We start from the raw sequence: 27,389 nt of genomic DNA on the forward strand, positions 1-27,389 counted from the left end.
TTTAATCACGTTTAGAGCTTCGAAACCTAGTCGTTTATGAGCTACTCAGCGGACAAAAGGTTACCACTCAAGCACTTGCGCTTTTGACATCCAAGCTCAATACGTTACAGCCCATCAAATTATGGTTTCAACTCAATTGTTCGGATCCTTTTGTTAGGATTCTTTCACACAGCTTTTTTTTTACAGTTCTCTAGTCATGTGTTTGCAAATTGTGTTTCTATCGACCTCACTGTTACAGAAACTTTATCGTGCACATTACCGATTCATTACATAATCTCCACACAGAAAACTCGGCTAACAAATCTGCTGTTCAGTAATCAATGTCTACTCTGTCTGAATAGTTTAAAAATTGCTATTACTATATTGACTGTGGTGTGTTCTTATCTGTCTCCAATTAGATCCTAACGTATATATATATATATATATATATATATACACAATATATTTCAGTGTAAATTTCTTAAGTGTTCAGCATAATTGTCAAAAAAAAAGCATTAGCTTGCTCTTCGAAGAGACACTTCGTGGAAGCGTGAGGCCACAATGGCAGCAGCGTTATCTTACCGTTGGTCGACCAACGGCATTGTGATAAAAGAATCCAATTTATGAACTCTTTGTGGGTCTTTCCAATCTACTGCGGATTTTTTGTGCAGAATGTTTGCGGTCCTAAACCCTCATTCCCCCAAAGAGACAGACCCGAAAATACGAAGAAGGTATCCATCTTGCAGAACTGAGTATTTCTGCCAGGCAGTGCAGTAGTACGGTGCGCATAGAAAAAGACAAAGGGATCCTAAGTATATGCTATCACAGTGATGTATTTGCTTTGAATTTTCATGATCACAAACGTGTTCTAAGTACTCTAGTCTAGATTATTGTTCCAACTAGTAATGTTATCAATAAAATGTCAAACCACTTTCTATATGAAACCTGGTGGCAGGCATCAGTTAAGATTAACTTTTCGATTCGGTAACAGCTTTATTAAAAGGCGACAGCTCAATTTACACGTAACGTCTATACAATAACGATGATAACCTTTCTTGGAACATGCAGTTATATATATATATATATATATATATCAAAATATTTTTTTTATTTTATTATTAATTATTATTATATATATATATATATATATATATATATATATATATCTATCTATCTATCTATCTTTATTTAACTAATGCGTTAACATAAATGACTTCCATCGAAACTAGCTCCATAGTCAACCTCCTGAATGGTCCAGCCAAGCGACGCGACAAATGATTGTGTGTAAACTAATTCAACGCTTCACAAAATAGTAGTCATACTCGTATCTTCCAGTGTTTTGCCGCATGAAGAAATGTCAATTATTTAAGACGTAGTTGTAAAATTCTGACCTCAATATTTCTGAAGTGAACAGTCATCAGAAATTTCATGCAGATTGTTAATCAACAAGCTGTCATTCAGCTTTGTCTCATTTACTCGCAATTTTTATGTCTACCAGCAGTGTCGATACAGTCTGAGGCAGCGAGAGATGTCAGCAAACGTAAAATGATAAGTACTATATATTTATAACCTAAATTCATGCTTAAATTGTTTAATAGCAAACGTACTCTAATATAAAGGTCATGTTTTTTTTTTGAAATTATTGCTATGTTGTTTTTCCTTAACAAGAGAAAAATAAGCATCGAATAAGCTATTGCTAGGATTCCAAAGTCTACTATGTGGTATCGAGTCTTCGGAGTGTAATATGAAAGATGTGTGTTTATTTTATTGGGCGACGATCTCGTTTGTAGAAAAATTGACTGCTATGATCTCACTGTGAGAGCATAAGTTGTATATTGACTCAAACGCCAAATATTAGGGGTGAAGGCAGGACATATACCGAGGTATATGTAAATGTACCGAGAAACTGACAGTTCCCACGTAGTCAATGTTTTCATAGAGATTATTGCTTGAAGTTAATTACAGGCGTAGTATGTGTACAGGTGTATGTGTTATGCAGTCAAATTATGTAGAATGTCAAAGAAATTGCATCAACGCTAGGCAAGGGACACCACTTCAATGCTACCACCTACATTGATAATAACATGGTTAACCTTATTGCTGATTAACTAGAGCACAAGTGTCTTTAAACTAAATTTCATAGTAGAATAAGGCACGGTCGAGATGTACAGCAACCTGCGAATAGCCCAAAGTTGACTTTAAGATTAAAAAAAGGCGGGAATTCTCGCTGCTGGTGATTCGGACGGAGGATTGTGCTTGTGCTTTCGACGTTTCGCTCTACCAAATCCTATTCCACGACTGTTATTAGCCGATATAGGCTTTTTAATACGGGAAGTTGCTGAAGTCGCATCATCCTTACCCTCTCCACTAGTGGGGACGACAGTGCCTTCGAGACCACACCGATAGCGAATACATGAGGTAGGATCCTGCGTAGAGATAGTACCAAAACAGATTATATTATGAACACCTTACTTATTCTCATTTTGAGCAGACAGATGAAGCTATAACAATTTCAGCAATTACGCAGGGGAGAATTCAAAAACGATGTGGAACACAGATGGTATTAGGAAGTCTTTTTAATTAAAAACAATCTACATGAAATTCAAGGGCAACGTGCCTTTTTCCCTCCTTCGGCAGCGCCCTTCATCCGGTCCTTGAACGATTTCTCGATATGAGGGTTGTTGAAAATGTTTGTCATTAACCTGTAAGAGCCATAAGGGGAGGTGAACGTCTTTTAGCTACCAGACAAGTGTAGCTAACTTATGCCAACAATCACGTGTAGGAATCAGGCTCAACGAACACAGAGATGCCTACGGATAACAAACCAATAAAGAAAGGCCCAATCTGTTGTGTATTTTGGAGAAGTATTAAATTTATAAATACATTTAAATATTTTTGTGAGGCATTTTCACAAAGGTTTTCAGGAACTATACCTATACAGGCAGGAATATTGCACCTTAGTCGAAAACTGAAACTTTATCGGCGTGCGGCTAGAGCTTCGTGTTCAAATTGTGTATTTATTGTTTAGATTTTTGACCATAGCATTAGGTATATAAGTTTATCATTGGTTGAAACAGTAGAGGCGCATTTTTCACAGTCTTAATCAACTTACGTCAAATCGGCTAAGCACTGTTGAGCATCACACCCTTAAAAAGGTGCCCCCTACTTTATAAGGCCCAAAGAAGTGTTGTAGATGCACAATTGTGGCTGCTTCTTATAGAGAAGGCTGACCTACGTATGAGTTCGCTTGATCTTGATATTATAATAGGAACTGTTGATTTCCTGTTGTATTACGTCAGAATGCAGCAAATCAAAGAAAGCCGAATCATTTTTCCGTTTGCCCATTAATCTTCAAAAGAACACAGACTACATGTCAACTGATAGCAACGCCTTTTAGTTTAAAAGCTCTCAGCATAGCATAGTATAGGTGTATGCTATCTACCCTAATTGGAGAACAATAACAATATATAATAACAAAAATAAGCAGTGAATGTCGACATGCTTTTGAATCGGGTAGATAGTTCTATGAGGTGAGGTTAGGCGCAGATGCTAAAAATTTGCGAGGAGCTAGTGTAGGCACAGATCCACGACAAAAAAAAAGGTGCGCAATCGTCGCAAATCTCAGATTTCTAACAACCGACTATCCACCCAAAAAGCACAACTTAATCAGAAAATAGTTCCGGAGTTCTGCTAAATATCAGGAATAATAATGCGGCTTTCGTAGTTCGGACATAGTTTCGGACTTTCGAGTGCCCAATGAAAGAAACTAAATTCTTATGGCGCAGAAAAGCTATTGGCTGAGACGACCTTCTTCTTACGTATCGCTAATGAGATTTTGGTTCTCAGAAGGTCCAGTGTAGTTGAAATACAACCATCAGTCAATACACACTGGACCATACAGATGAATATGCCAAAAGAGACAAACGTATTTCAGCTGTCCTTATTATAGCGCATTACAAAATAGAGCGGATATAAGTTGCCACTGAAAAACGCTTTTCAGAAAACAAACTTAACGACAATATGGCTGTTTATAACCGATATAAGTAATGTAATTAGTTTATATCTAGATATGATCTACTCCAATTCGGCCATAATGGTTGGAGACTCTAATAAGAGTTATTTTGATTTCGTTATAATTTTTAAATAATTTAATTAATTAATTTTTTTTGTTATTTACTTTATTAATTATATTAACAAATATCAATGAGATGTGATCTCCATTCTATTCAAGAGCAGCACTTGGAGAGTTGCATGCATTAACAAAGTATTTACAAACGAATGCTTAAACTGTAGGCCTTCCAGGCCTCGATTTAAACTTACATTGCAGTGATGTCTCTTTCAAGACGCGTGGCCTTCGTGAAATCACTAAAGGCTGCGAAGCGGCACGCTAAGTTCTCTATGCAATGATTCGACACGCGCAATAGACCCGAGCAGCGCATGTACCTATATCAAAATGCACAATATCCCTTTCAATGAAAAATAATCCTTTGCTGCACCAAAGCGCGCCAGAGAGTTTGTGGTAATATTGATGTAATAATTAGTGCCATCAAATCGGTAAACCTTGGATCGGAGCTTTAAATATGGCGGTGATGATAATGATGATGAACATGCTTCTGGCTTTTACTTCAAACAGATTTGACCACGCACATTATAACACTGTATTCATTATATCAGTGAGTAGAACTTCAGTAAATGTAATTCATTCCTGCGTTTGTATATATATATATATATATATATATATATATATATATATATATGTATATATATATAATTGAAAAATGCCCTAAATTAGCCATTGCATCCTAAGAACAACCATTTAGCGGTGCGCGATAATGCAAACAAATTACGTGCAGTTGTTAAAAAGCCTCTTGTCAAAAAATATCCTGAACCACCATACGGTAAGAAAAGTACATTTTTAACACTCAATCGTATGTATAAGCAAATCAGATCCACCGTCTGCTACCTCTTCCTCGCTTTATAATTCGTCCGCCTTATATGCTCCGCAGAGGTTCTTCACAGTCTGTCTTAGCTTCATACCTAGCAATCATTCGCTGTCTCATTTTTTCGAGATCTCTTTGGCGTCCGCTGAGGTCACGTTTGCCACGATGTACCATCACTGGAGTTCCCGCTAAAATAATTGAAAATGTCAGACAGTCACACCACTGCGCTGAACTCGATATATAGCATTGCTTAGTTGGAACTATGCGATGTTTTGGCTGAAGAAAACTTTACACCTTATGATAATTTATGCTTTATTTTTTTAACTATAAATGTGTTAAGCAAAGTTTCAATGAAATACATATTTGTAGGGCACTCACAGTGTAGTATAGCTTTTGTAACAGAGCGCTAACTGACCGAGTACAATGGTTTTGCTTTTTCTCAAAATGACGCTTGACAACATTTAAGAAACCGTATAGAACTGTATTACCCATCTAAAATCAATAATATCGAACAATACGGAACAAGCAAACTGCATGACGACACAGATATTGATAGTAGTTCGAATGATGAAAAAAGCTTATTGTCTTTCGTAATGTAGAAAAAAATTACACATAGACAGATTTATATTTTCATTTTACATGTCTCCTTTCTTTACTAATGCGTCGATATCCGATTGTTGTTGGCAAAAACGCCATATATTTCAGATTGGTGCACAAAAAGTTCCCTATTTGGCGTTCTTACTTTTGCCCTATAATAAATAGCCTTAAGTATTTTTAAATAAAGGAAAAGATTTAGGGCCAACGCGATCTTAGATCTCACTGCTAAGCTGCTTATCTGGCACTGCGTAACTGAACGCCGAACCTCGTATGCTCAGACTTTGGTTCAGGACTGATTGACTGACTCGAAGGTTATTCTAGGGCCCTCTAGGTGTCCTAACGGAAGGCTAATGCTCACTTAGAAGTATTTATGCAGCAGTAAAACCTTGGCGTCAGCTCGTCAATCTTCAGCACGTTTCCCATTACAGCCGGATTCATGCTTCAGTAAGCATTTGATGAGTAAGCCGACTCACAATGCCAATTGATTAAATTATTTTTATCTAACCAAAACCTTTTATTTATACTAAAAGGTAAAAAACATAGCAGAAGGGAACATAAAAACGCTAAACATATGCATATAGCCTAAAATGAATAATAAACTCTGAGTCTGAAAAAGGTAAACGGTGTCGATTTTTACAAGAAGGCGCATAATTTTTTGATAAATACGATCGTTTCGTATTCGTCTAAAGTATACCTCTCTACACAGAATATATTATAGTGCATAATAGTGTTATCATTTGATATAGAATAGAATGTAAATGGTAAAATAGAATATAAATACTATACCCAGGGAAACTTTATGGCAATTCGGAGACGCCCGCAAATGCTTGCAACGTACAGATTCCATCCGAGTTTACTGTACAGCCTATTGACAAGTGCTTTGTCTAGTGAAATAGTTGCATTATGTAGCATCTTGCACCACATCTATCCTAGCTAATTGCATCTAAAATAGTAATTCCGTACTGCGGGGAAGCTTCCGTACTCCGTCTCGAAAACTGCATTAGCGATATTTGCTACATGTAGATAAGCCTAGATTGACGAGAGAACTCCGCGACAGACTGAGAAAATCGAGTTTATGTTAAACAAGAGCCTTACAAGCTTCTTTGCCGCCACACTCTAATCAGATTACCCTTTATCGTTTCAAGGGAGGCAAATTATTAATAAAATTACGATATTTTAGCAGTTCAAAAAAAATGGCGCTTAGGTATTACAATTTTCGGTGATGCAGGCCACATAAGTCCTGACATTCGATTTACATTGAATCGGATTACTTCCGGCTTTGCCGTTGTCTAGCAAGGATGCCCAATTACGCATAGAATATCGTATCGGATTCCCGACCCCCGCCCAGGGAAAGCAGGCTTCTTCAATTGGTAAGCGATTCCCGCTGCAGTTGGATGATTCGCCTAATACACTAAGAGGGTCAAGGATTTGGCTGATCGTGTGAGATTCGAATCAAAACAACTGATCGCTTCGCCCTGAGTGTCGATCGAGGAGCCTTTCTATCTTTTGCGCAGTACTTTTCTTGTAGTTCACCAGCGTAGGCCTGCTCGTTAGTAATGCTGATACTGACGACGCAAAAGCGGCACCGCGTTAAAGAAAGGAGGAATGCAAATCGAATTGCGCGTTGTAGCTGGAAGTTGTTGATGCAACTTAGGACGGCGGTGTTTTAATAGTTTATTGGCATTTACGTTAGCAGCGTAGTAGACTATCCTCGCTTTTTGCTTTGCATGGCCATTAGTTCGAGCATCAGACCACTCAGAGGTGTGACCTCGTACAAAGCTCCACATAAGCTGTCACAGAAGCTGTTTTAAGGAAATTGTCCTATCTGTTAGACTGAACCATTCTCGGCATATTATTGATAAAATCATAGCCCGTATAGTAATGTTGACTTTAGCTGCATAACCTTTGCGAACCTGCCACCTCTTTATTTCTAATATGATAAAAAAGGGTCTGCCTCTGCCGAACAGAATTGTTAAAACAGCTTAGAAAAAAGCCTGGGGTACGCTGCAGGTTCTGGTACTGCAACCTTAAAGCCAAAGCGCACACGAAGCGATTTCTGTGAATACAGTATTCGATCCGGCACGATCTAATCTGTAGGACACCAGTGATGCGCTCAGATTTTTTACCTCTACGAGCGAAATTAACTAAAGGCCGTCACTTTCAACCGCTCAATCGTTCCGAAGGCCCCGTCAGCGCCGTCAACATATCTATGCCGAGAATTGTCGCCAAACAGCATCAACGCAGTCCTTACAGGCACTTCTTACTCCTTACTCTGCGCTCATGTAGCCATATATGAATAGTAGACTTTAATCTTTTTCTGTGCAAAACTTCCATCTAACAAAATAGACAACGATGACGGAAGAAAGCTGTTCTACGTTTATCTATATGATGATGATTTTCAATTTCCGCATTACGGACGACTGTGTCAGGTTACGGACAACGATTCGGCCTCACGCACCCTGTCGGGCAGGCAAACCCTGTCGGGGTCGACTTACCTCTGTCCTAGTATAGCGTGCCAGCAAGAAGGTCTGTTATTGGAAAATAGGAGACTAAAGCAGTGAATGATTGGCCCGGCCATCCGCCACTCAGCTGAAGTCGAGCGGAACCATTAAAAAAACAGAACTTTCGGCAAGCCCTGACCAGAGCTGTGAATCTGGATTGCGAGAGTAGGCTCGAATTAATGCTTACGCTCAACTGAGATACAGCTGCCTATATGCAACCGATTGGGCTTTTTTTTATTTGTTCGTGACATTACGTTGATATTGCTCATAAGTTATACGCCCTTATTTTGAAGATCAAATACAGGTTGATAAATTGACCTGACCTACTTTTCTCGAGTAAATATTATAGTCACTATCGAGGATAATATTCGAATTGTCTGCTTGTCATCTAATATAAGTACAAATATGTAGGCAGTAACTTACACAATAACATCGAGGTCTGAAGATTCAAGAACAGGACTAAACGGCATAGCTTGCTCCTTAACTTCCGATCTATCATGCCATTATTCGACGTTCGAACAATAATAGTTCCGCTCGACGTCGTAAGAGTTATTAATGTTAGAGTTCCGAATTCTCTTTAACGCCGTTTATTAATGCCAAGGCATTGCTGAGTGCATAGGCGGATATAATCAATATATTTAGGGGACATGCGAAAGCAATCGGGATGCAAGAACTGGAAAAGGGGGCAATGAAGCGATTATGTTGCCTCCGTTGTATTGTGTTGGGGAAGTGGGGGGCAAGGTGATTACTAGCTGTATGTGGGCCACATGACCTCGCACTGTCGGCTCCTGACAGTCCGGAATTGGGTCGGTGGCCTGCGAAGAGTGGTAAATCGTACGTCGATCCCACAGGCCTACATACAGACAATAATAATAGTACTAATAACGGGTACTACACGCCATGCAACGATCGATTTTCCCCAAGGCACCTCTACGGAGGGTTACAATAGCCAACGGCAAGATAAGACTGCTCCGAGGAGCCCAATAATCAGCACTTACACGGTTGCCGGAACGATACCGAACAGCTGGATCGAGCTGTTGTGACTAAATTTCGATTGTTGCGTCTTGTTTAGCGGCGTCTTCAACTTCGCTACAATGCGCCATAAATAAATGTAAGGGTAAGGGTTACAGGACAAAGCTTCACTATATAAGTAGGCATTAGGTTGTCAGAGTAGCAGATCAAAAATCATCTCTTAAAATACCTAATCTGTTTCCTGGTTAGTAAAAATTGCATTAAGCTTTTCGTCTGATTCTTGTGACCTACCAGACAGGCGTGAGAATATAAACCAAATGTACGGGGAGTTCGTTGACGTCTGTCTATTTTTGATTAATTAGTTCACGCTGAAAGATTTCAAAATCACATTACTCGCGGTCATCAACGATTACAGCCAACGTATACACCGATTGATATCTCCAAGTCTAAAATATGTACATCCTCTGCCTTAACGAGAGGCAAGAACCAGCCCCATGCCGCACTAGGTGCAGCCTACATTTTGCAAGGACTTCGCGATACACAAACTTTCTTTGGACTTCACGTACGCGCACGACCGCACACCCTGCTGAGTGCAATTGATGGACCGCTAATTTGCAGCGTTCGAATGAAAAATATGCAATATTGAAAAATAAAGCTCTCGATCCCGGGCACAGAAATAAGAACGTGCTGCTTCCAACTATACGTATCACTCGTGAGCTTGACATATAAGTATTCGTAGTACTCGATATCGGTCAACTGGTTGACTCTTGCGCGGAACTTATAGAAAAGCTTTATGGTTTGCTTCGTTTGAATTTTTATACTGTTCCCCGATGTGGTAAGCACATCTTATGAAACAGCAGCTAAATATGTATAAAAACAACGTGTAGAACGATTGCATTGGAGATGTTCGTTGCCATCAACATTACCGTCATTTTTCGCGCCTTCACCCAGGTGTATTTTTTTCAAGTTTTTTTAAGTTTGTAGCGAATGTATCACCCTTCCTAAAGCCGTTGCGCGGAACGAAATCATGATTACAGCTGTTATGCTCCTAGGTGATTTTCTATCTATATTCCTCCTTTGTACGAAGAAACATGTCGTTCAGGCCAGTTTCAAAATGAATTTGTCAAAAGCTAGTCAAAGGTAGCAAACGTTATGTATGTTCGATAGCCTCTTCTAAGAAGAGCAGGCAACTACCTGTCACGTAGCCTAAAAACGTGAAAAGCTATTGTAGATATTTTGCAAAAGCTACAAATTTGCTATAATAAACATAATTCGAAAATGATCGCCTCTGTGTATTTGCTGGTCTTTAGGCCCAGAGTCACTTTCTGATTAATGAAAATAATCAAATATATATTACCAGTGTGTTTGAGTTGCGTGGAACGTACGCTACACACTTCAAGGTTAGAAAGGCACTTGGTGATAAACGGAAAAAAATCTTATGCAGACCAACCGGTGACCCCAGACCACTGCGGTCTTAAATCACGTTTCGTCGAACCTTGACCTACTTGCACTAATAAAGGCTAGCTTGCTCGAAAGGACGGGGCAATCACCACTACTGCGTTGTAATACAAGTGGACACACTCGTTAGCAGTAATGAACCCCCGCTATAGATACCAACGTTTACTTTCTGGCGATTTTCAAGTACTTAGTGAATGGTTTCGATAGATGCCATCTGTTTAGCACGCATTATTTGCTCGATAGTAAATATAATAGCGGTGCCAGATTATCGCTAACAGCAGAGTCATGTAGAGCCAAACGTTTAACCCCCAAAGGACATGTCTAAACGCTGTAGCTAAAAAGTCAGGTAGAATTTGTACGTACGTCACCGACGTAATGGAAAGCCGTTAGGATTAACTCTAATTAGACTTGTAATATAAGTAAGTTCAGAATTGGAATCGCATGTTTGCCTATCGATAGAAAAAAATGTCATTGGATTCTTATGTCAAATACAGCTCAAGCTTAATTACCGCAACAATTTTCTTGTTCGTGTTGAAACCAGCCGTAAAACTACAACAAGTTCGAGATACGCTGCCTGAACCGAAGCTGTAAAAAATGATTTGGAAACATGTAGTTTCCTATAAATGTTACAATATGAATCTTAAAAGGCTATTTATTGTTCAGAATAGGAGCATGCCTTTACGCGCTTAAACAATAACAATGTCTTGCGTGGTTCTAGAATATGCAGCGTTTCAATCACCATGTTGGATCCACGACACCTATTTCGTCCGTGATCGGTAATCAGTCTATCGGACACGCCCGAAACCCTACAACAAGCTAATCCGGTCCACATTCACAACCTATCAACCAGTATCTAATCAGTGAATTTCATCATGGCCCTGCCCTCAAGGCCTTAATCGAGTCACTTATTTGCCGTTCACCTACTACAAGCCTTCTACTTAAGTTAATGTAATTGTGCGTCACCCCGCTGCTTGGAATTTCCACGGTTGCTGGCTGAAATCTTAGAACAACAATGTACATAATTCACGCTGTCCATACCTGGTTAGGCCTTGAGAGGATCCACCCTTTCACAGTTATGATATAATTTTGTATAAGTTATGCGAAATTTTCATACGCAAACTTCACGACAATTTTCAGTGTTTTTTCACGCGCTTAACTATCACTCAGAGCCATATTGGGGCAGCTAGCCAATAGAGCTCACCCAACTATTGTCGGCTGTTGGCGACTGAAGGAGGCAGCGGTGACATCTAAATCATGCAACTGCCAAATACGAGTCGCTGTCGACGTGTGGGTCAATAAAAATCATATAGGAAAGCCTTAAATTCGCCTGCCGACTGCAACTTCGTCACAACAGCTAAATGGGTCGGGGCGCAATGATGTGCCGGCCGCCTGTAGCAGTCATACGGGCTGAGTTCAGCACTCAATGACGCTAGCGTCAGAGGTATTTCAAGTGCCTTCTTTTTCTTTGTAGCAATACAGTTAAATCATTATCTAAATCGCTCATATACAAACAGTTTAATGAGTAGCAAATAGTAATGTGCACTCAATGCACGCGGTCGTTCCATAGACTTTTTGTTGCATACACTTTAACTATTATGGCGTCGTGCTTGTGTCAACGAGACTATTACAGGTGCTCGTACGAATGTGTATACATCTGATATCCTTGTATCAGACAAACGCACTCGTACCAGCTTTTGACATTACGTCGTACCCGTTAAACATTACACAGTCATTTATTCGTATGATGCCTTAAGGCAGTCTCCAACTCAGTACTAACTTGTATGTATGTTTCTTTAGTAATGTTACTGAATTATTTGCTAAAATTAAGTACGAAGATGTTTCCAAGAAGAAGAGGTCGGCAGATTCCGTATGTCTGCTCCTGCGGAAGCTCTGCCAGGTTGAGAACGTATATTGACAAACTCTAGTTAGCAGCGACTTCCGGACTTAAACTGACGGAAGGCTGAAAGTTCTGTTGCTCTCTTTGTTGTCAGTCGGTAACACTAGATAAGTTACCCCTTACTTTTCTAGCCTTCACAGTTGCTTACCACTGTAGACGATCATGTGGTGAATACTCAGGTCAAAGCTTTTTCAAGAGCTGTATCCATTAAGGCTCGTTTGGTCTTATTTTTATTCGCATTATTTAAGCACAGTGAGTACGCCGCCTCGCGAGACGCACCAGCGGCCACTCTATGCACACCTACCGCAGGCGCTTACGTGCATATAGATATCCTATAGTTTGCGATAACCTGGCGTTTGGGCCTACTAGTAATTTTTGTGGATGTTTATTATGATCGAACTCTTGATCATTAACTAGGATGGTTAAATTGTGTGATACTGAAGAACAATGGTTGCGAGCATTATCGCCATTGGCGCTGGCTTCTTGACTCGAAGCTGACGACACGAACTATATGCCTAGTCAAAAAATTAATTAAGAAAAACTTACTTCTAGCCGCAAGGAGGCTGGCAGCCGCCATGTGTGTCGGAAGCGTCAATGGTGCCATTAGCATTCGTACGAGGGGCGCAAACACGAACGGAAGGGAGGCCAGAAGAAGCTCGCTAGCGGCGCCGCTACCTGTTTTTTTGTCAAACTGTTGTAATTAATGGTTTGTTGTCATGTCACCAAAATGCCATATTTCTGTAAAAAATAACTAATTTTTCTCGTAAGGCTGAAGGCATTCGAACTTTTTGTGTACATTACTCACTCTCGGCTTTACATTACATTCTTGAGTTATATAATTTTTAGAAAATATGAATCATATCCAAAATAAACAATGTTTCAAACTCTTCGTTTGGTGCCGCCGTTGAGCACAGGTATCGAACAACCACATCGTACGGGCATCGTACCGCAAGACTGATCTACTTTTTTTTTTGCAACCTACCCAATGATTACATTTTCTTTCATCTTTTTATGCGATATAATTAAATTAATTTCCTTATTTGGTGACATAGCGTCTATCGAAAATTTTTTTTAAATGTTACTTATATATGAGCATGATGTATACTGCATCAGTTTTCCGAAATTGAAATAAACAAATGTGCTCAACAGTGATCCTTTCGATTCATAGTAGAATCAATCATTTGTAGATGCCTTGCCTCCGAGTGTGCCTGTGTATAACAGTTATAACGACGAGGTTTTTCTCATCTTAGTTTCTATGTATTTCACAGAATTTGGCAATGAATTGCTTCATTATATTCCCACATAGTAATTATTGAAGCCGTGTTTTTGGTGTGAGAGCAGCGTGTAAATGGAACAGAAATAGAGAGATCTTTTTGGCGGTATGGATAACTACACATCAGCTATACTCGGGTTGAAATACCGATCGATCCGCCCGCGGGAACCTTTTACGCAAGCTAATTGAACCCCCTAAACCTGTGAAATGTATGTCGTAGTAGTACATTTATTGCTGATTGAGATGAAGATACCAGACACCGGTATTTTTTGACGGCTATTTTTTTTTATCAAGTCAGATTAAATTGCCGTACTATCTTGTTAGCCAGCTTTGAACACGCCAGTGTTTTCTGACAGCTCCTTGTTATCGAGTCGTAGCGGGCGCGAGTTATCTCATGCCACTAAGGGCTGTTTTACGAATAAGGCATAGGCAGACATACGGTTCGTCGCCAGCTAGCCGACCTGCTTCTGTCTGATCGAATGTCTAACGGCAGTACCGGACGTAAAATGCGAAACATAGACGTATGTGTGTGAAATATTACTCAGCTAACTTTTAATAAACGCACAATTTGTTTTACATGTCTCTGTGAGAAACGATTTTAAGTGATGTTGAATGAGCAACGAAAAAAAAAAAATATCGATTTCGAGGCATGATTAATTCTTGGCAGCAGCACGTAAACAAAAATAGAAACTGATATCTAATAGAGCATTGCAGATGGAAAAATAAATTTCACTACTTCCAAAAAATCCCTTTTTGCGTCCAGCCGGCGAACCTTCGTGGGCGTCGAGATCGTACAGACGGTCCCGGTTTGCGAGAGCCCATTGACGTCGTGCGGCACTAGAGGATGTTTGCCGAGGGTGCGACTGCCTCCTGAAGAGGTCATTCTTTGTTTAGTATTTCAGTTCATAGGACATTTGATTCGGCCTGCGGAAGTCTCAATCACGATTGTCCCATAATAGAAGCTTACAACCTTTGCGACAAATTAAGTCTAAACACATGTGTCTGTTGATTGTTGCAACTCAAAGGAACTTGAGTGGTCGATTGTGTAAACTATTGTCCGAAAGCAACTAATAGCGCAAGAATTCCGACTCCATCATAGGAAAATCAGATTGATGAAAATCTAAACAAGTCTGTGTCGTCCCCTGGACGCTAACCTAAATTCGCCCTTAACTGTAGACCTACCTAGACATAACCTTTTCGAAAGCAAAAAAGGAAATTGTGCGAAGCGTAAGCGTACTTCAACTCACCTGTGAGGAACATTGGCTTGATGTTGACGTAGCAATAGAGACAACGACGTTTGCCTGGGAGGCGGGTGGGCGAGAGCTCCCATTCGACGAGTAAGAACTTCCACAGAGTGCCCACCGTAGCCTCCACCGTAATCTAGAGGGAAAAAATTTAATGCCCTGATAAAATGCACGGAGAAAATTCATCCATCTGCAATGCCTATGAAATTACTAATATTGGTACACCCAATGTTCCAAAAACAACAACAACGTCTCTTTAGTGGAGATTTCTATAGGAGTGCAAAATAGCATTTTTTCTACTTGTGTATCTCCTTCTACGTTTTACTACTATTATACGCTATTACGATGTGCACAAGATATCGACCATTTTTTTTGTGCTTATCGCCCGTTAGATAGAATGCTTTAATCAGACTGCTACTTGAGGTAGCGTATGATCAGCCGCGTGAGGAAGTAGGCGGTGACATCGAACCTGTCCTAGACTAGTTGAAATTTATCAATGAAGTAATTTAACTTACTTTTAGACGTTTCTTTATGCTATGACTACATGTGCTCTACCGTTCTCTGTACCACTTCTCTCGGAATCCACGCATAATTTCTAGACACTTCGTATTCCCTATATGAATTTGGCATTTGCTCGCGTCTCTTCTCATCAAGCTACATTGTGAGCTTTTTTCCCTAACCTAGTACTCCTCCAAATAAATACTATTACGATACGATCGTAGATATAAGACGGTAATATATAAGACGATATAAGTCTATCCGAGTTCGCGTCCAGTTCATTCTCCAGTAAAAACGTCAACTGATTGAGGTATAATACTATTCTATTACGTACGTATAATCCTTCAACACTCCGCCACATGGTTTGTGGTTAACTATAAGAATGATTACGCACAACTGGCCGATTTGCTGCCTGACACACCCACGTAAATTACGTATTTTTGTTTTCGATACTGTATTAACGATAAAGTTTGCCGGAATCCAATCAAACCGTGATTTCGAGTACGTCCAATGGCTCAATTGGCCACGCGTTAGGGCAGTCACTGATTTTGAGTTGGCAATGAAATTCGTATGAACGATCGATCAATAGATCGCTAAATAGCTTTGATAGCAAGTTCTGTATCAAGCAGATGTGCATCGAAACCTCTTCGCATCGTCGATGTATGTACGTTCAAAGAAACTCAATTGTTGGAAATGCACGATAAAACATCATTTGGTGTATCAGTTATAAATATTCCCGAAAAAAGTTTTCAGTTGAAATCAACACTAAGGGATCTCTGGCATTTAGTCTGATTTACCAAAGCAAAAAATGACTTTTTTTTTTTCACTCGTTTACACAAATGATAAGTTTTTTTCCCGTGGCTTTGCTGCATGATTACGCCTTCGAAGCTGATCTGAGCTTTCTGTTTCTGCCATAGTTGCCGTTTGCTCAAGCTTTTCTAAGCGGAGCTTTTCTTCTTGACAGATGTTAGTTCACCATCCAGATCACCTTATGACCTACCATCGTAGAAAACGTCTCGCTGTACGTCCGGATGATTCCGCGTTGTGGGCGCCTCGGCCATGGCACTTAAGCAACAAAACGCAAACAAAACAACTGTAAAATGTATCCAGGAGAAAACTGATAACGATAGTTCGAATAGCACTGCCTTTCGAGGCGTTTTGGCCTCGTGGAAACGTATCCGCTGGTCAACTGGCCGTCCTAACTCTGTAACATGCATTTTGATGATTTAACAATGTAGGTCCAGTTATGGTTCGATACCTGACCAATAGTTTCCCTCGGTTTGAGGTTATGGAGATGCACACCTCTTTGTTCTTATTAAGCACAACAGTGGTTAGAAATCGTCTATCCCAGCGGACCTCTAACTGTGCCAACCAATAGACGTCGAGTGACTGATGTTCGAACGCTGTGATTTGTCCGGCCAAAATAAAGCTGGTAACAATTTACTTCACTCACCTTAGCGCAACTTCCGTAGCCATTCCTGATATTCTACGAGGAACTCAGCATCCTAGAAGTCAGTCGTCCTGCCCATCTTCCAACTGTAGCGCTGAAAGCCGCTTCTGAGCTATCCTCATCGACACCGAGCAACCTTTGTGTCTGCGTGTGCGTGTCTGCGTGTGCGTGTCTGTGGTTTAAGCGCCTAACTCTCCTGTTCCTTACATGAGATGCGTCTATACACACTATCTTTGTAACGATTGTTTGTGGGCCAGTCATTCGCGCCATTCTTCGAGTAGCTGCGCAAGCTACATCTTCTTTATCGTCGTTCACTGCTACCGTCCTCCTTACTCATCCAGTAGCTTGGTCCGCCACAGACCATCACCAGGAGACGGAAGCGAAGTCCTGTAATTATTGTTGCCATAGGCTTATACAGATATGGCGTCCCAATTGCGGCAGACCTAGCGATCGTTTGCGCTTCTTGAACAGCGACGGCGATCGCATTGAGCGCCGATGGGCGGCGGAATAGAATGATGCTTTCACCGCTTGCCACGCCCCTATTCAGATCGCGTTTGTGTGACTGTGGTGTATAGCTGTTTGTAATAGTTAATATGAGGCGTGAAGATTTCATGAATGCCGTCACACTGAGGGGATGCGCCCCTTGCAGAAAACGCCGCCGGATGATTAAGCTAATGCTGACCAGCATCTGCTCAACTTCTGCGGTCATTTGAGGCCGGCGGCATATCATGTGCCTGACACGATGGCACTCGATCGGCCGCTTAAGACTTTGGCTCTCTGTCAACAATATGTCGAGCTGTGAGAAATACGAGGACAATGTTTCATTAAAATGAACATTAGATCGCACCCCTTGGATTAAATAAAGCGATGATTCAAGTGCCGAGTCATGCTTGATATTAAATTACTCCTATCTAGTACTCATTATAGTATCTAAAACTGGCTTTAGAAAAAATTGTTGGAATTGCAAACAGTTGTAAAGTTGTACATACTGGATGTTCCCCTAGAATGTTGCATATGGAATACAATCGATCTTAGCCGTTAATAAAGCAAGCAGAAGAACGAGTACAGTCAAACGTTATGGACGAAATCGGCCTCTTAATGAGCCAGTTAATGTTAACGAGTTGACTCTGGATTCCTGCACGATCGAAAATAGGTGACTTACTATGAAGCTAATGCGGGCAAATTATGTCATCTAGTACACATGTAAAACGCATTGTTGTACCGGTGACCAGTACGCCTGAAAGGAAATGGAAAGCCATTGAGCGAGTTAGCAACTGAAGCCGGTCGTCAATGAAGCCTCCGATTTCAACCGCATCCCCGAACACTGTCTCAATCTGTTGATGCGTTCGACGTTATTTGGACGTCATTCCGTCGTTCCATCTTACACTGATCTAGCTCCGAGACAGACGCGCGTCTGCTACGTAGAGACGGTCGCCTAGCAGGTCCGATTATTGCCCCTGTAGTGGATGGAGCTGAACATTCATGTGACGAGCTGATGACAACTTACTTTACACGATAATATAGACGAATGGTAAATTAAGAAGAAATGCATACAAAGATATTAAGTCTGACTCTTGCTAACAACCAGCGTTCAGTCTCCAAAGGATCAATAGTGTGCCTGAACAGGGCCACTGGCTAATCACATTGCAACTTATATATTCATTAAAAAGTTGCTCTGGAACTGGATAATGCCTAAATTGGGTTGTGTACATACTATTATTACATCGAAATTATTCTATAAAGTAAAAGTTATTCTTGTTTCGTGCTCTCATTCGAACGAATAAGTTTAAATAGTTGATATATCACATGAATAGATACTTCTCATACGTGAGTTGCTCACTAAGTAGCACTTGGAGATTGTTCTATTGCTTTACGCTTCGATCCCAGGAGCGTATCTAAAATCATATCGTACGGGACTAGTCCGTTCTAACGAAACCCTGCCATTTTTCAAACGAGGAAATCGAAATTTGGGGGTGACTGGCTTCTCTGGTTATGATGGGCAGTCTTTTGTTGTCCATCGACTTCGTATTTAACGATCTGGTTTAGCATTAATTATACAGAACTAAACAAGGCAAACCGAACCTGCAGAAATCTCATTCTGCATTTGAATCTCTATCCCAGATGAGTGAACAAAGGGCTATGATGCTTTATGCCCTCTTCAAGTGATAAAGGTGACCAATGCTTTTAAAGGAAGATGACAGTGTTAGTGCTTCCAGTTGTGACCTCTTTAGCACGGATTTCCAAGCAGTCACCTATAATAGCAGCATTTCTATTTTAGGTAAAAAAAAAAAAAAAAAAAAAGGTATTTACGTTTTTGCGGTAGGTATTAATAAACTTTATCCCATTCTAAGTAATTCGATTCTACAAATAGCGTCGAGTTGATAATAATAGAGGCGTCACCTCTTCGATGCCAACTATTGTTTAGTAAGCGAAATAAGAACACAACGGGGCATTTTTAGTAAAAGATAAATGTGTTTTATTTAAATATGGATGATGATAAAAGGAAAAGAGATGATAGTAAAAAAGAATAATATGACCCTACTAGGTTGAGTGCTGGCCACAGATTCCATCACCATCAGTTCGTCAAAGTGCACAAGCGGAGACATAATATACAGCATATTACCTAAATAACTTGATAATCTTCTAAGAACTCTATGCTTATGGCGCAGCGAACTCGTGGTTTGAATTTTTTTACGCTAGTTCGATGTCCTCTTGGTGAAACGACCTTTTAGAAATCTAAAAAAGTCAAGCTAAGCTGGGTGAAGTTGGACAGGTCGCACGAATTACTGTGATCTAGATATCAGTCTCTCAATCAGATCTGGTGCATTGAGTGTCAGTCCTAACAAGCAGGATTCACCAGTGACCCGCGTACCTCAGTATGGAAGGGGTTTATACACCTAGTTAATAACACACTTTGTATGAATCCCTTACATCTGTCAAAACACCCTTCTATGCCTTCTGCACTATAAGTAGTGCTTTTCTATAGAAATTATGCGAACGTGCATGCCATCATGTTTGCCCTGGGTCTCACCTTGCAGGGCCTGCCATCTAACCATCAATTGTGTTGCTAGCAGAAGACGGCGGTGAAGACAGAGTACTTGCAATAGAGACCATCAGCACTGGTTCGTCCGATGCTATTGACGTGAAAGCCGTATTTGAACTTGTGGTGAAGCCCGCTACGGCACTTTCCGTGGAGCCCGACGACTCGCTTTCAGAACCGCTGCTAGTCTCCTTTACAAGATCAGAAGACCCGGTTTCATTTAGCACAGAGCCTTCGGCATTCTGAGTTGAAGCTGCTGCTGCTGCTGCTACAACTGTGGTGGTCGCGGGATCGACTTCGCTGGAGGTACTGGTATCAAAGGTATCTACTTCCATCTTCGTCGTTGAAAAAGGTGCTGGCTCAGAAAACATCCCAGATGACAGAGTCGAGTTATCGTTTCTTGCGGAACTAGATGCTTGCGATGTTTGCTTCGTTCCTGATAGCTGCTCGTTAGGAGATTCCGTTGTTATCGCGTTTGTAGACATGCTGGCAGATTTGCAAAGTGTGTTGCGAAAGGTTACTATAAGTTCGCCCTGCTTGCCCCAATAGGCGTCTATCTCATTATATAAGTTGGTTACAACATCTGCATGTATATGTGCTATCAACTCTAGCAGTTTCTAAAAGCTGTAAAGAGCCGTAGGGAATAATATTCCATGTTATTTGCTTCTCTCGTGGATTTGTTACAATGTAGAATGGAAGCCTCTTGACAATACTTTAAATGAATTAAACATTACTTTGGGTTGCCTCCGGGGGCACGATATTTTAACGTAGGTTGCTCATACTATATAAGTTTCATTCGATTTCGACATACTACCGTTTGCATAATTAAGTCGATCGACTAAGCTTCCGATGCTACTACAAAATATAAAAAAGGGGTCAGGCACGTACTCAATTGAGGCCGAACCGGTGGCCGGATGTACAGTTGCCTGTGTTGTGGAATCATTGTCAGGTAGACTTGTCGGTGCTAAACCTGTATATAAATCAGCGCCAGTGGTGTTCCTAGGTGTCGGATTCACCATACGTGTACGATATGTACCCAGTATGATAAAGAGGATTAAAAGACTCATGGAACCAACCATTAAGCAGATGACCCACCGCCTACGAGCATTGGAACCTGAAATAAGGCATCCAAAAACAAATAAGAAACTGTATAAAAATTATCCTAATCTGTTAGGAAAAAAATCTTTACATCTTCACTAAATAACAGCAGATAAACAATACTGACGTGCAGCGAAACAGCTTACTAGGCTTTATTCTGATTTGTCCTAATTCTTCAGGTCATTGGGTAAAAAGCTTTCAACTTAAGGTTAGCACGCAGGCTACATACGAACATCACACAGAATTAATAGATTCGCTTCTGACAAAAGAGAGCAAATTGTTCTTGGACAAAGGCTCTTTAGGAAGGCCCTCTTAAATGTAGCTGGAACAGAAATAGTGTAAACTTCGTTTTTTCATCTTGTGGTTTTGAGTCACAGTATGCGGACCGGACAAATCAAGGGAGACGCTTGCGATTACGGTAGAAAAACTCAGAAAAGTTTATGTACAGCTGAAACAAAATCCGTAACGGCCTACCGTTAGGTGTATGTTTTTCTCTAGCGTAGATTACCATTACGCGAAGCTCATGCTTTTGTTAACAACGTGTAACATTGGCTTTTCACCAAAGGGGAACGAGAAGCAATTGTTTCCAAGGCGCAACATCTGAAGCTCCCCAGGGCCGTATTATTGTCTAAACCAATTAGAATTTGTGTAATTCTAAACGGCTTTTGTGTCTGCTACGAAGTTTATTTCTCGCTTTCAAGTTAATTTGAGTATACCTTAGTGAAGAAGTCACTTACCGTTAGATTTGCTTTAACTCCATATATACATAGCATGACCCAATAAAGTCTCCGTTTTCTAGTGACCCTAAGTATTGCGTTAGATTTTGTGTCGGTTACTGCGATGTTTCAGAGAATACGATTCAGAAATTTGCTAAAGCTGAAACGAGATAGAGTGCGTTCCTTGAGTGATTTTAACGTTTGCTCAGAAATTATTATCATAATCGTCACATTGTATTATAGCAAGCTCATTAGGCGAAGCTCAATCTGGTTTAAAAGCCGGGATTGAAGCAACACTATTTTAAATTATCGTTTATATAATCGTTCATCGAGTGAATATTTAGCAGATAACATCGACAATAGTAATAAGAAGAAAAAAAATAGACTACGATATATTACATTTTGTAAGGGTCTCGCACGCTTTGCATGTAAGGCATTTTGACGGGCCGACGCGGATTTGCCATGCATTTGGAGGGACGCTTCCAACCGGCTGTTGAGTCCTTGAGCGGTTACTAAAATTCGCTGCTTTTTCTCCAACCGTTATCGACATACTTACAACGTTTGACGAACGCTTGACTTTGAGCTCTGATCAGATCCTCAATTTTTTTTTGTTTAACTATTTTTTCAAATAGAGCCTTACTATAGCAGATTAAAAAAAACGCGCGTCATTCACTTGTGTATTGGAACGTTACCGTTGTTCGGCTAACGCTAGCACACAATGTTTCACTCCGGTGATATTTACGATCTACCGCCTAGACCACTATTTCGGTACAGCTATACAGCGATCTTCATTGTACCGGTAAATCCCGCCAGGACACACTAATTGACTCGTGCCTTGCTTAGATCAGTCCTTGCTGATATTGCTGGTCACTATTACAATAGCACTTAGATAGGTGGTGTTGAACTGCTCCGCATTGGGACCTCTCTACCAAATTGAGGCTAATGTAGGCTGGCCTTCTCCGACTTGTCAACTGCAATGCCTCTTATAACTTCCCTCGTGCAGCACGACGGCTACTAAAATCTTAACTCATAACTGAAGCTCACAGAATAAGCTCAGTGTAATGCAGTGAATTATGTTGGGGAACTTTTTCTAGCGGAAACACTCTAATATTAGAGCAATCCCCTCTAAGGATAGCTGGAATAAACAAAGTTTCAATGTCTTATAGATATTCTGTGTGGTCTAGTCGGTTCAATACCAGTTCTCTTGTGACAAAAAAACGAACTTTCACGACAAGTTTCGGCGCACAGCTTGCTGACGCGTCTACTCTGTTTTACCGAAAAACACTTGTAGCGTACAGGCCTAGAGAAAATCGTACGTTTTCCCTTTCCCTGTACAGAAGGGAAAGGGACTCGCGAAAGGGTCATCATTTGAGAAAGGCTAGCGGGAGAGGGGGGACAATATGCGCTCCAAAGAAGTGTATATCGTTCGAGTTGTATGTAAACGTTGGAATGTAGAATCTGGAGAGAGTTATGTCGAATGTATGTGAAACTTTCATCGTGACAGAAGCTCTGCGCGCAATATCACAGATGCAACCCAGCAGTGACCGAAATGTTGAACGTGTGTGTAGGTTATACGTTAAGGTAGCGACACCCTAGGGGGGTGGATGACGGAGCATGTACCCAAACTGAACACTCACGACGGAACGAAAGTACAGCCATCATCTCTCTTTCCCTCTACTTCTCTGCGCCCCTCGCCCAGTGCTCATCCTCGTTCGCAATAGAACTGCCCACGCAATAGACGTAGCATGAAATCGTATAGAGCTGAGTACAACTAGGTCGGGTGACATACACAGTTCAAACGCTGTTTCCTAGATCATACCAAGACTGATTTACATACATTTTTAAAACGGGACATCCTCCTTGTTCCTGATTTTTCTATTGATTTATTACGCGTACATGAGCGCACACATCAATCCTTAATTGACGTCAACGTTACAAACTAGCCCGACATAATTGTCCTAGTGAGCTTTAATGGCTCTGCGCTCTCCTTATAGGAACCATGTGTTCGTGCTAATTTTGCCTTTTAAAATAATCGTACTTAACTAAATATGCACTGGTACCATCTGGTAGCGCCATAATCTATACAGCTTCTCTGCTTGCTAGTTTTTGCGTTCCTTCATTAAATGCCATTAAGGGAATTCTACAGAGATAGAAATGGATGATATTTGGATCGTGCAAGATCCAAGCTATCCAGCGGATGCATGAAAATTTCCCGTCCAAATTGTTTCGAATAGCCGCCATCTAGCTTGTCTGGCATTGTCACGGTGCAAGTCGGAACTTCTCTGTTCATTAGTTCTGATCGACTGGATTTTTTCTGTGGATTGTTGTAATCTTATTAGTTATTGACGGAAGAAGTACGAATCAATCGTTTTACTAACCAGCAGCAACTCATAATGCACGATGTCATCAACGATGTCACATAGCATTACCTTCGTTAACTTTGGCACAGATTGTGGGGAGGATTTGTTATTTTTTTTTTTATCTACACATTATAATCGATTGCTGTCGGAGCGGCTCAGTTTCGTTTCGTATCTAAAGGATTTTATCGATGAAAATACGATCGAGTCCGTGTCAATTCCATTTCCGCCAATTCGCCAGCCGGATGGCTAACTTCTTAGCAATATCATAAGTACTCATCCAACGTTTTCCGTAATTCGTCGACCACTACGAGGAGCATCTTCCACATCGAAGTTTCGATAACCATTCGAAAGCCATGGAACCATTTTTGGGTCGCTTCTTTTGAATGTGTATTTTCATGGTAACAAAATGGTGAGATAGATATAGCGACATGCTTTCACTCATCTTCAAGTCATAAGCAATGCTACTACGTTCAAATCTCAGCTCAGATCACCGTCAAGCCGACACGACTCGTATTATCTGAGATACTTTGAAAGCTATTTAGGTAAAAAACGGTTAGGTTATTAGGGAACGCGATTATTATGACAACGATGGACATCAGCTGATTCTGATTTCATATAGATGTATACGAATTGGATTGAAATGTTACAATAGACATAGATTATTGTCGTTCCCACAGTAAAGGTGGCAAAGAGCTGCGGCGGCCTATCTTGTAGATGCGAACCTCACAGACCGGCCTGCTCAGTCGACACCTATATGAAGTCTACGGATTATTACAGCTGAACGGCTCAGGGACCTGTGCGAAACAAAACGTGCATGCGTCTCTTGCTAACGATTCATTAATTATACAAAATAGCAACGACTAAGTTCCAACAATGGGCCCTTAAAAAGAAACAACACGATAATCTGTTCGTCTGTATCAAATTCAGGGTCATTGAGATGATCGATAGTTTCTAATTCCGTCAATATTAGGCATCCGGCATACGGAATCAGGTTCTAAATGGTCCACAATCGCCGTTATTTTAATTTAAATAAACCTAGTTGGTGACCACATGAGTGCCCACTAACTATGAAAGACCCGTATGCATAGTAACTGGCAAGTGTAGGTACACCTGCCAGCAAACTGGGAACCATACCGCAATGTAAAGGGGTGCCTGCCATTTCGAGCTGGTTACAAGCGATCAATAGGAAAAGAGTTGCATTTGATTTCGTCGTGGCATTTTAAGTCAGAATAACCCCCTAAACGGAGTTCTAGGCACATTCAAATCTAGCTATAGCGATAGGTACTCTATGTACATTAGCGTACATATCCAGCTATTATAGCCTTACCGTGAGTGGTTGTGCTTGATAGAATGCAGATATATATATATATGGGACAGCCATTGCAGCTTGTATAAATATGCAGTTCGTAATTAGATACGGTCAGAGACATTTACCGAGTTAGAAAGTTTTTGTTAACGTCTATTTCGAATGTTCGTTGTTTCCGGATAGTGTTTTATGGCAACAATCATCGTTCGTGGCAAGAAAGCAACTTGATTGAATATCAGCTTTCCCACTTGTGTGTTTCAGCGTTGAGCCAGTTGGTCTTGACCTAATGGCCCGGTGTAACCCGCGACTTCATTGAACTAATGCGGTAGAGCTATGACTACGACGGCTTCTTTTCTCATTCGTTTCACTAGCAGAAGCTGTCCAAAGCGCCCACACCCAGGCTGTGTTCCGAGTCCAGGCGCGCGATACGCTAAACGTCAGCTAAGTCGTTGATGCCGGAGGCGACGGCGGCGGCGACGGCGGCGAGCACAATCTGGTGTTCGTCAGAGTTGGAGCAATTCTAGCAAAGCAGACCATTTCGGCGGTAGGCATGCTTTATGTGGTCGCCCCCTGAAGCGTTTTTTTCTCGCTCGCTAGCAGCTACTTCACGAAGGGGGAGTAGAGTGTATTAGTCGAGCATGGTGACGGCATCCAGTTCGCAGTGAATATTTTCAGGATTGAATTAGACAGAACGCTTTTCAAGTTGATTAAATCTAATAATTAGAAGAGCTATCAAATTCGAAAGTTACATTGCATCAATATAACACATTAAAAAACGCGTTTTAAGACCACTTCCTTAATGAATCAATTATTATTGTTTATTAGGGCAAAAATCTATTAAACAATGTTTATACGAGGAAGCGTGAATGCATAGGAATAAAGCCCCGTGTGGCTTTTTACGTTTGAACACCTTTGTACAACGGAGTGTACTCTATGTTAATACGAAATGCTAATGTGTCGTATCCAAGTAAAAAAAACGCGACTTAAGAATTGATTTAGTAATGTAGAATTCGACGTATTCTGTTTGCCTTAAGGCTTTCTGCCTTTTTTTTGTGCCAATGGTACGTACCTGGCGAGCGAAACGATCGGCTAAATTTCTCGCTATCAAATGGGTAAATCTCACTCTAAAATGTATTGACTCTAGTTCAGCACAAATGAAAATCCATGTCCATTACCCCTACGACAACTACTATTATATATATACATATATATATATATATATATTATATTTTTTCTAATTCAGGCGTTAGATGTCGATCCCGTCACGGCCCATTCATTGTTCAGAACCATGTCCAGCGCTACCACCGCATCCTCTAGACGGACCGCTTTCGACAACATGCAACCCATATATTGTCTTGCGTATACACGATTCGTAGAGCATTTGTGTGCTAGGACTGTCTGATTTACGTAGGAATCAGTTTGATTTACGTAAAAAGTCATATTGATTACATAGGTAGTAGACCTGTATCAGGCTTTAAGAACTTCAATTATCGAGGGACACAACCATTCGAGGATAACGCATGGGTGATCATTAACAACACGTCCTAACATTTGTCTACTTATCCTCACGAAGGCTCCTTGGCTCCAAAGTACGGCAATTACGATATGTTCAGAAATGACACAACTCCACGAGAGGCTTCGGGTTGAGTTTATTTTCTTTGTACTACTGTGGAAACAGATTCAGATTGTGGCGTTTACTTCAGAAAGAAAGGGAAATAGATAATTAAAAAATGGGTTTCAGAGAACGTCTGACTTTGCTCTAAGTAGGAGCAAAAGTAGGAAAAAAAATCAAGATCAAAGTCGCTTATCTTAACTATGAGCATGTGAGAAAACAAACGAAGCGCAGTACAGAAATAAGACAGTCAATTAATAAAAAGCATATGTATACATAGAATGGCCCAAAGGTCTCGTAGCAGTTTGAAAAAAGAGTGATCCAACGACTCGAGCTGCCCAAAGATCTCCCCATCTCCAAATTATAGCGGCCGAACACAAATACTCGCCTCTCTTGGATCCTTCCAGCGCGCAGCGTAACACCATAAGATGTAAGCGATTGTAAACCT

General features: G+C 40.7%; 2 protein-coding genes across 3 annotated transcripts; both read right to left on the reverse strand.

Moving 5' to 3' along the window:
- Positions 1–1,435: 1,435 nt before the first annotated feature.
- LOC111265439 (uncharacterized) lies at positions 1,436–11,916 on the reverse strand. Of its 2 annotated transcripts, none has more exons than XM_086970500.1 (5): positions 11,486–11,916; positions 5,017–5,107; positions 4,300–4,422; positions 2,597–2,681; positions 1,436–2,405 (listed from the first exon to the last, which is right to left on the reverse strand). In XM_086970500.1, exons 2-5 carry the CDS (start codon positions 5,091–5,093, stop codon positions 2,184–2,186), a joined length of 507 nt encoding a protein of 168 aa, XP_086826626.1. In that variant the 5' UTR covers positions 5,094–5,107; positions 11,486–11,916; the 3' UTR covers positions 1,436–2,183. The 2 variants fall into 2 exon arrangements, with proteins under 2 accessions (XP_086826626.1, XP_086826625.1); XM_086970499.1 differs by lacking the exon at positions 11,486–11,916 and adding an exon at positions 6,303–6,620.
- A 7,343-nt stretch (positions 11,917–19,259) lies between these two features.
- LOC111265429 (uncharacterized) lies at positions 19,260–22,950 on the reverse strand. Its single transcript, XM_022842105.2, has 3 exons — positions 22,063–22,950; positions 20,738–20,963; positions 19,260–20,335 (listed from the first exon to the last, which is right to left on the reverse strand). The coding sequence occupies exons 1-3, from the start codon at positions 22,211–22,213 to the stop codon at positions 19,858–19,860; spliced, it is 855 nt and encodes a 284-aa protein (XP_022697840.1). The 5' UTR covers positions 22,214–22,950; the 3' UTR covers positions 19,260–19,857.
- Between the last annotated feature and the right edge of the window lie 4,439 nt (positions 22,951–27,389).

This window comes from Varroa jacobsoni, unplaced genomic scaffold (genome assembly GCF_002532875.2).
Source record: "Varroa jacobsoni isolate VJ856 unplaced genomic scaffold, vjacob_1.0 scaffold_973, whole genome shotgun sequence".
Lineage (NCBI taxonomy): Eukaryota > Metazoa > Arthropoda > Arachnida > Mesostigmata > Varroidae > Varroa > Varroa jacobsoni.

Bases quoted from the DNA above. Each gene is read 5' to 3' on its own strand.
- LOC111265439 (XM_086970499.1), bottom strand. From the start codon at position 6,363: ATGGAATCTGTACGTTGCAAGCATTTGCGGGCGTCTCCGAATTGCCAT. The intron at 5,108-6,302 runs GTATAGTATTTA...CAATTATTTTAG, and splicing joins TTGCCATAAAGTTTCCCTGG to CGGGAACTCCAGTGATGGTA. The intron at 2,682-4,299 runs GTAAGTTTAAAT...TGGCTCTTACAG, and splicing joins GAAAGAGACATCACTGCAAT to GTTAATGACAAACATTTTCA.
- LOC111265429 (XM_022842105.2), bottom strand. From the start codon at position 22,213: ATGTCGATAACGGTTGGAGAAAAAGCAGCGAATTTTAGTAACCGCTCA. The intron at 20,964-22,062 runs GTAATATATCGT...GCCTTATTTCAG, and splicing joins GTGCGAGACCCTTACAAAAT to GTTCCAATGCTCGTAGGCGG. The intron at 20,336-20,737 runs GTACGTGCCTGA...CAAATCTGCCAG, and splicing joins ACCGGTTCGGCCTCAATTGA to CATGTCTACAAACGCGATAA.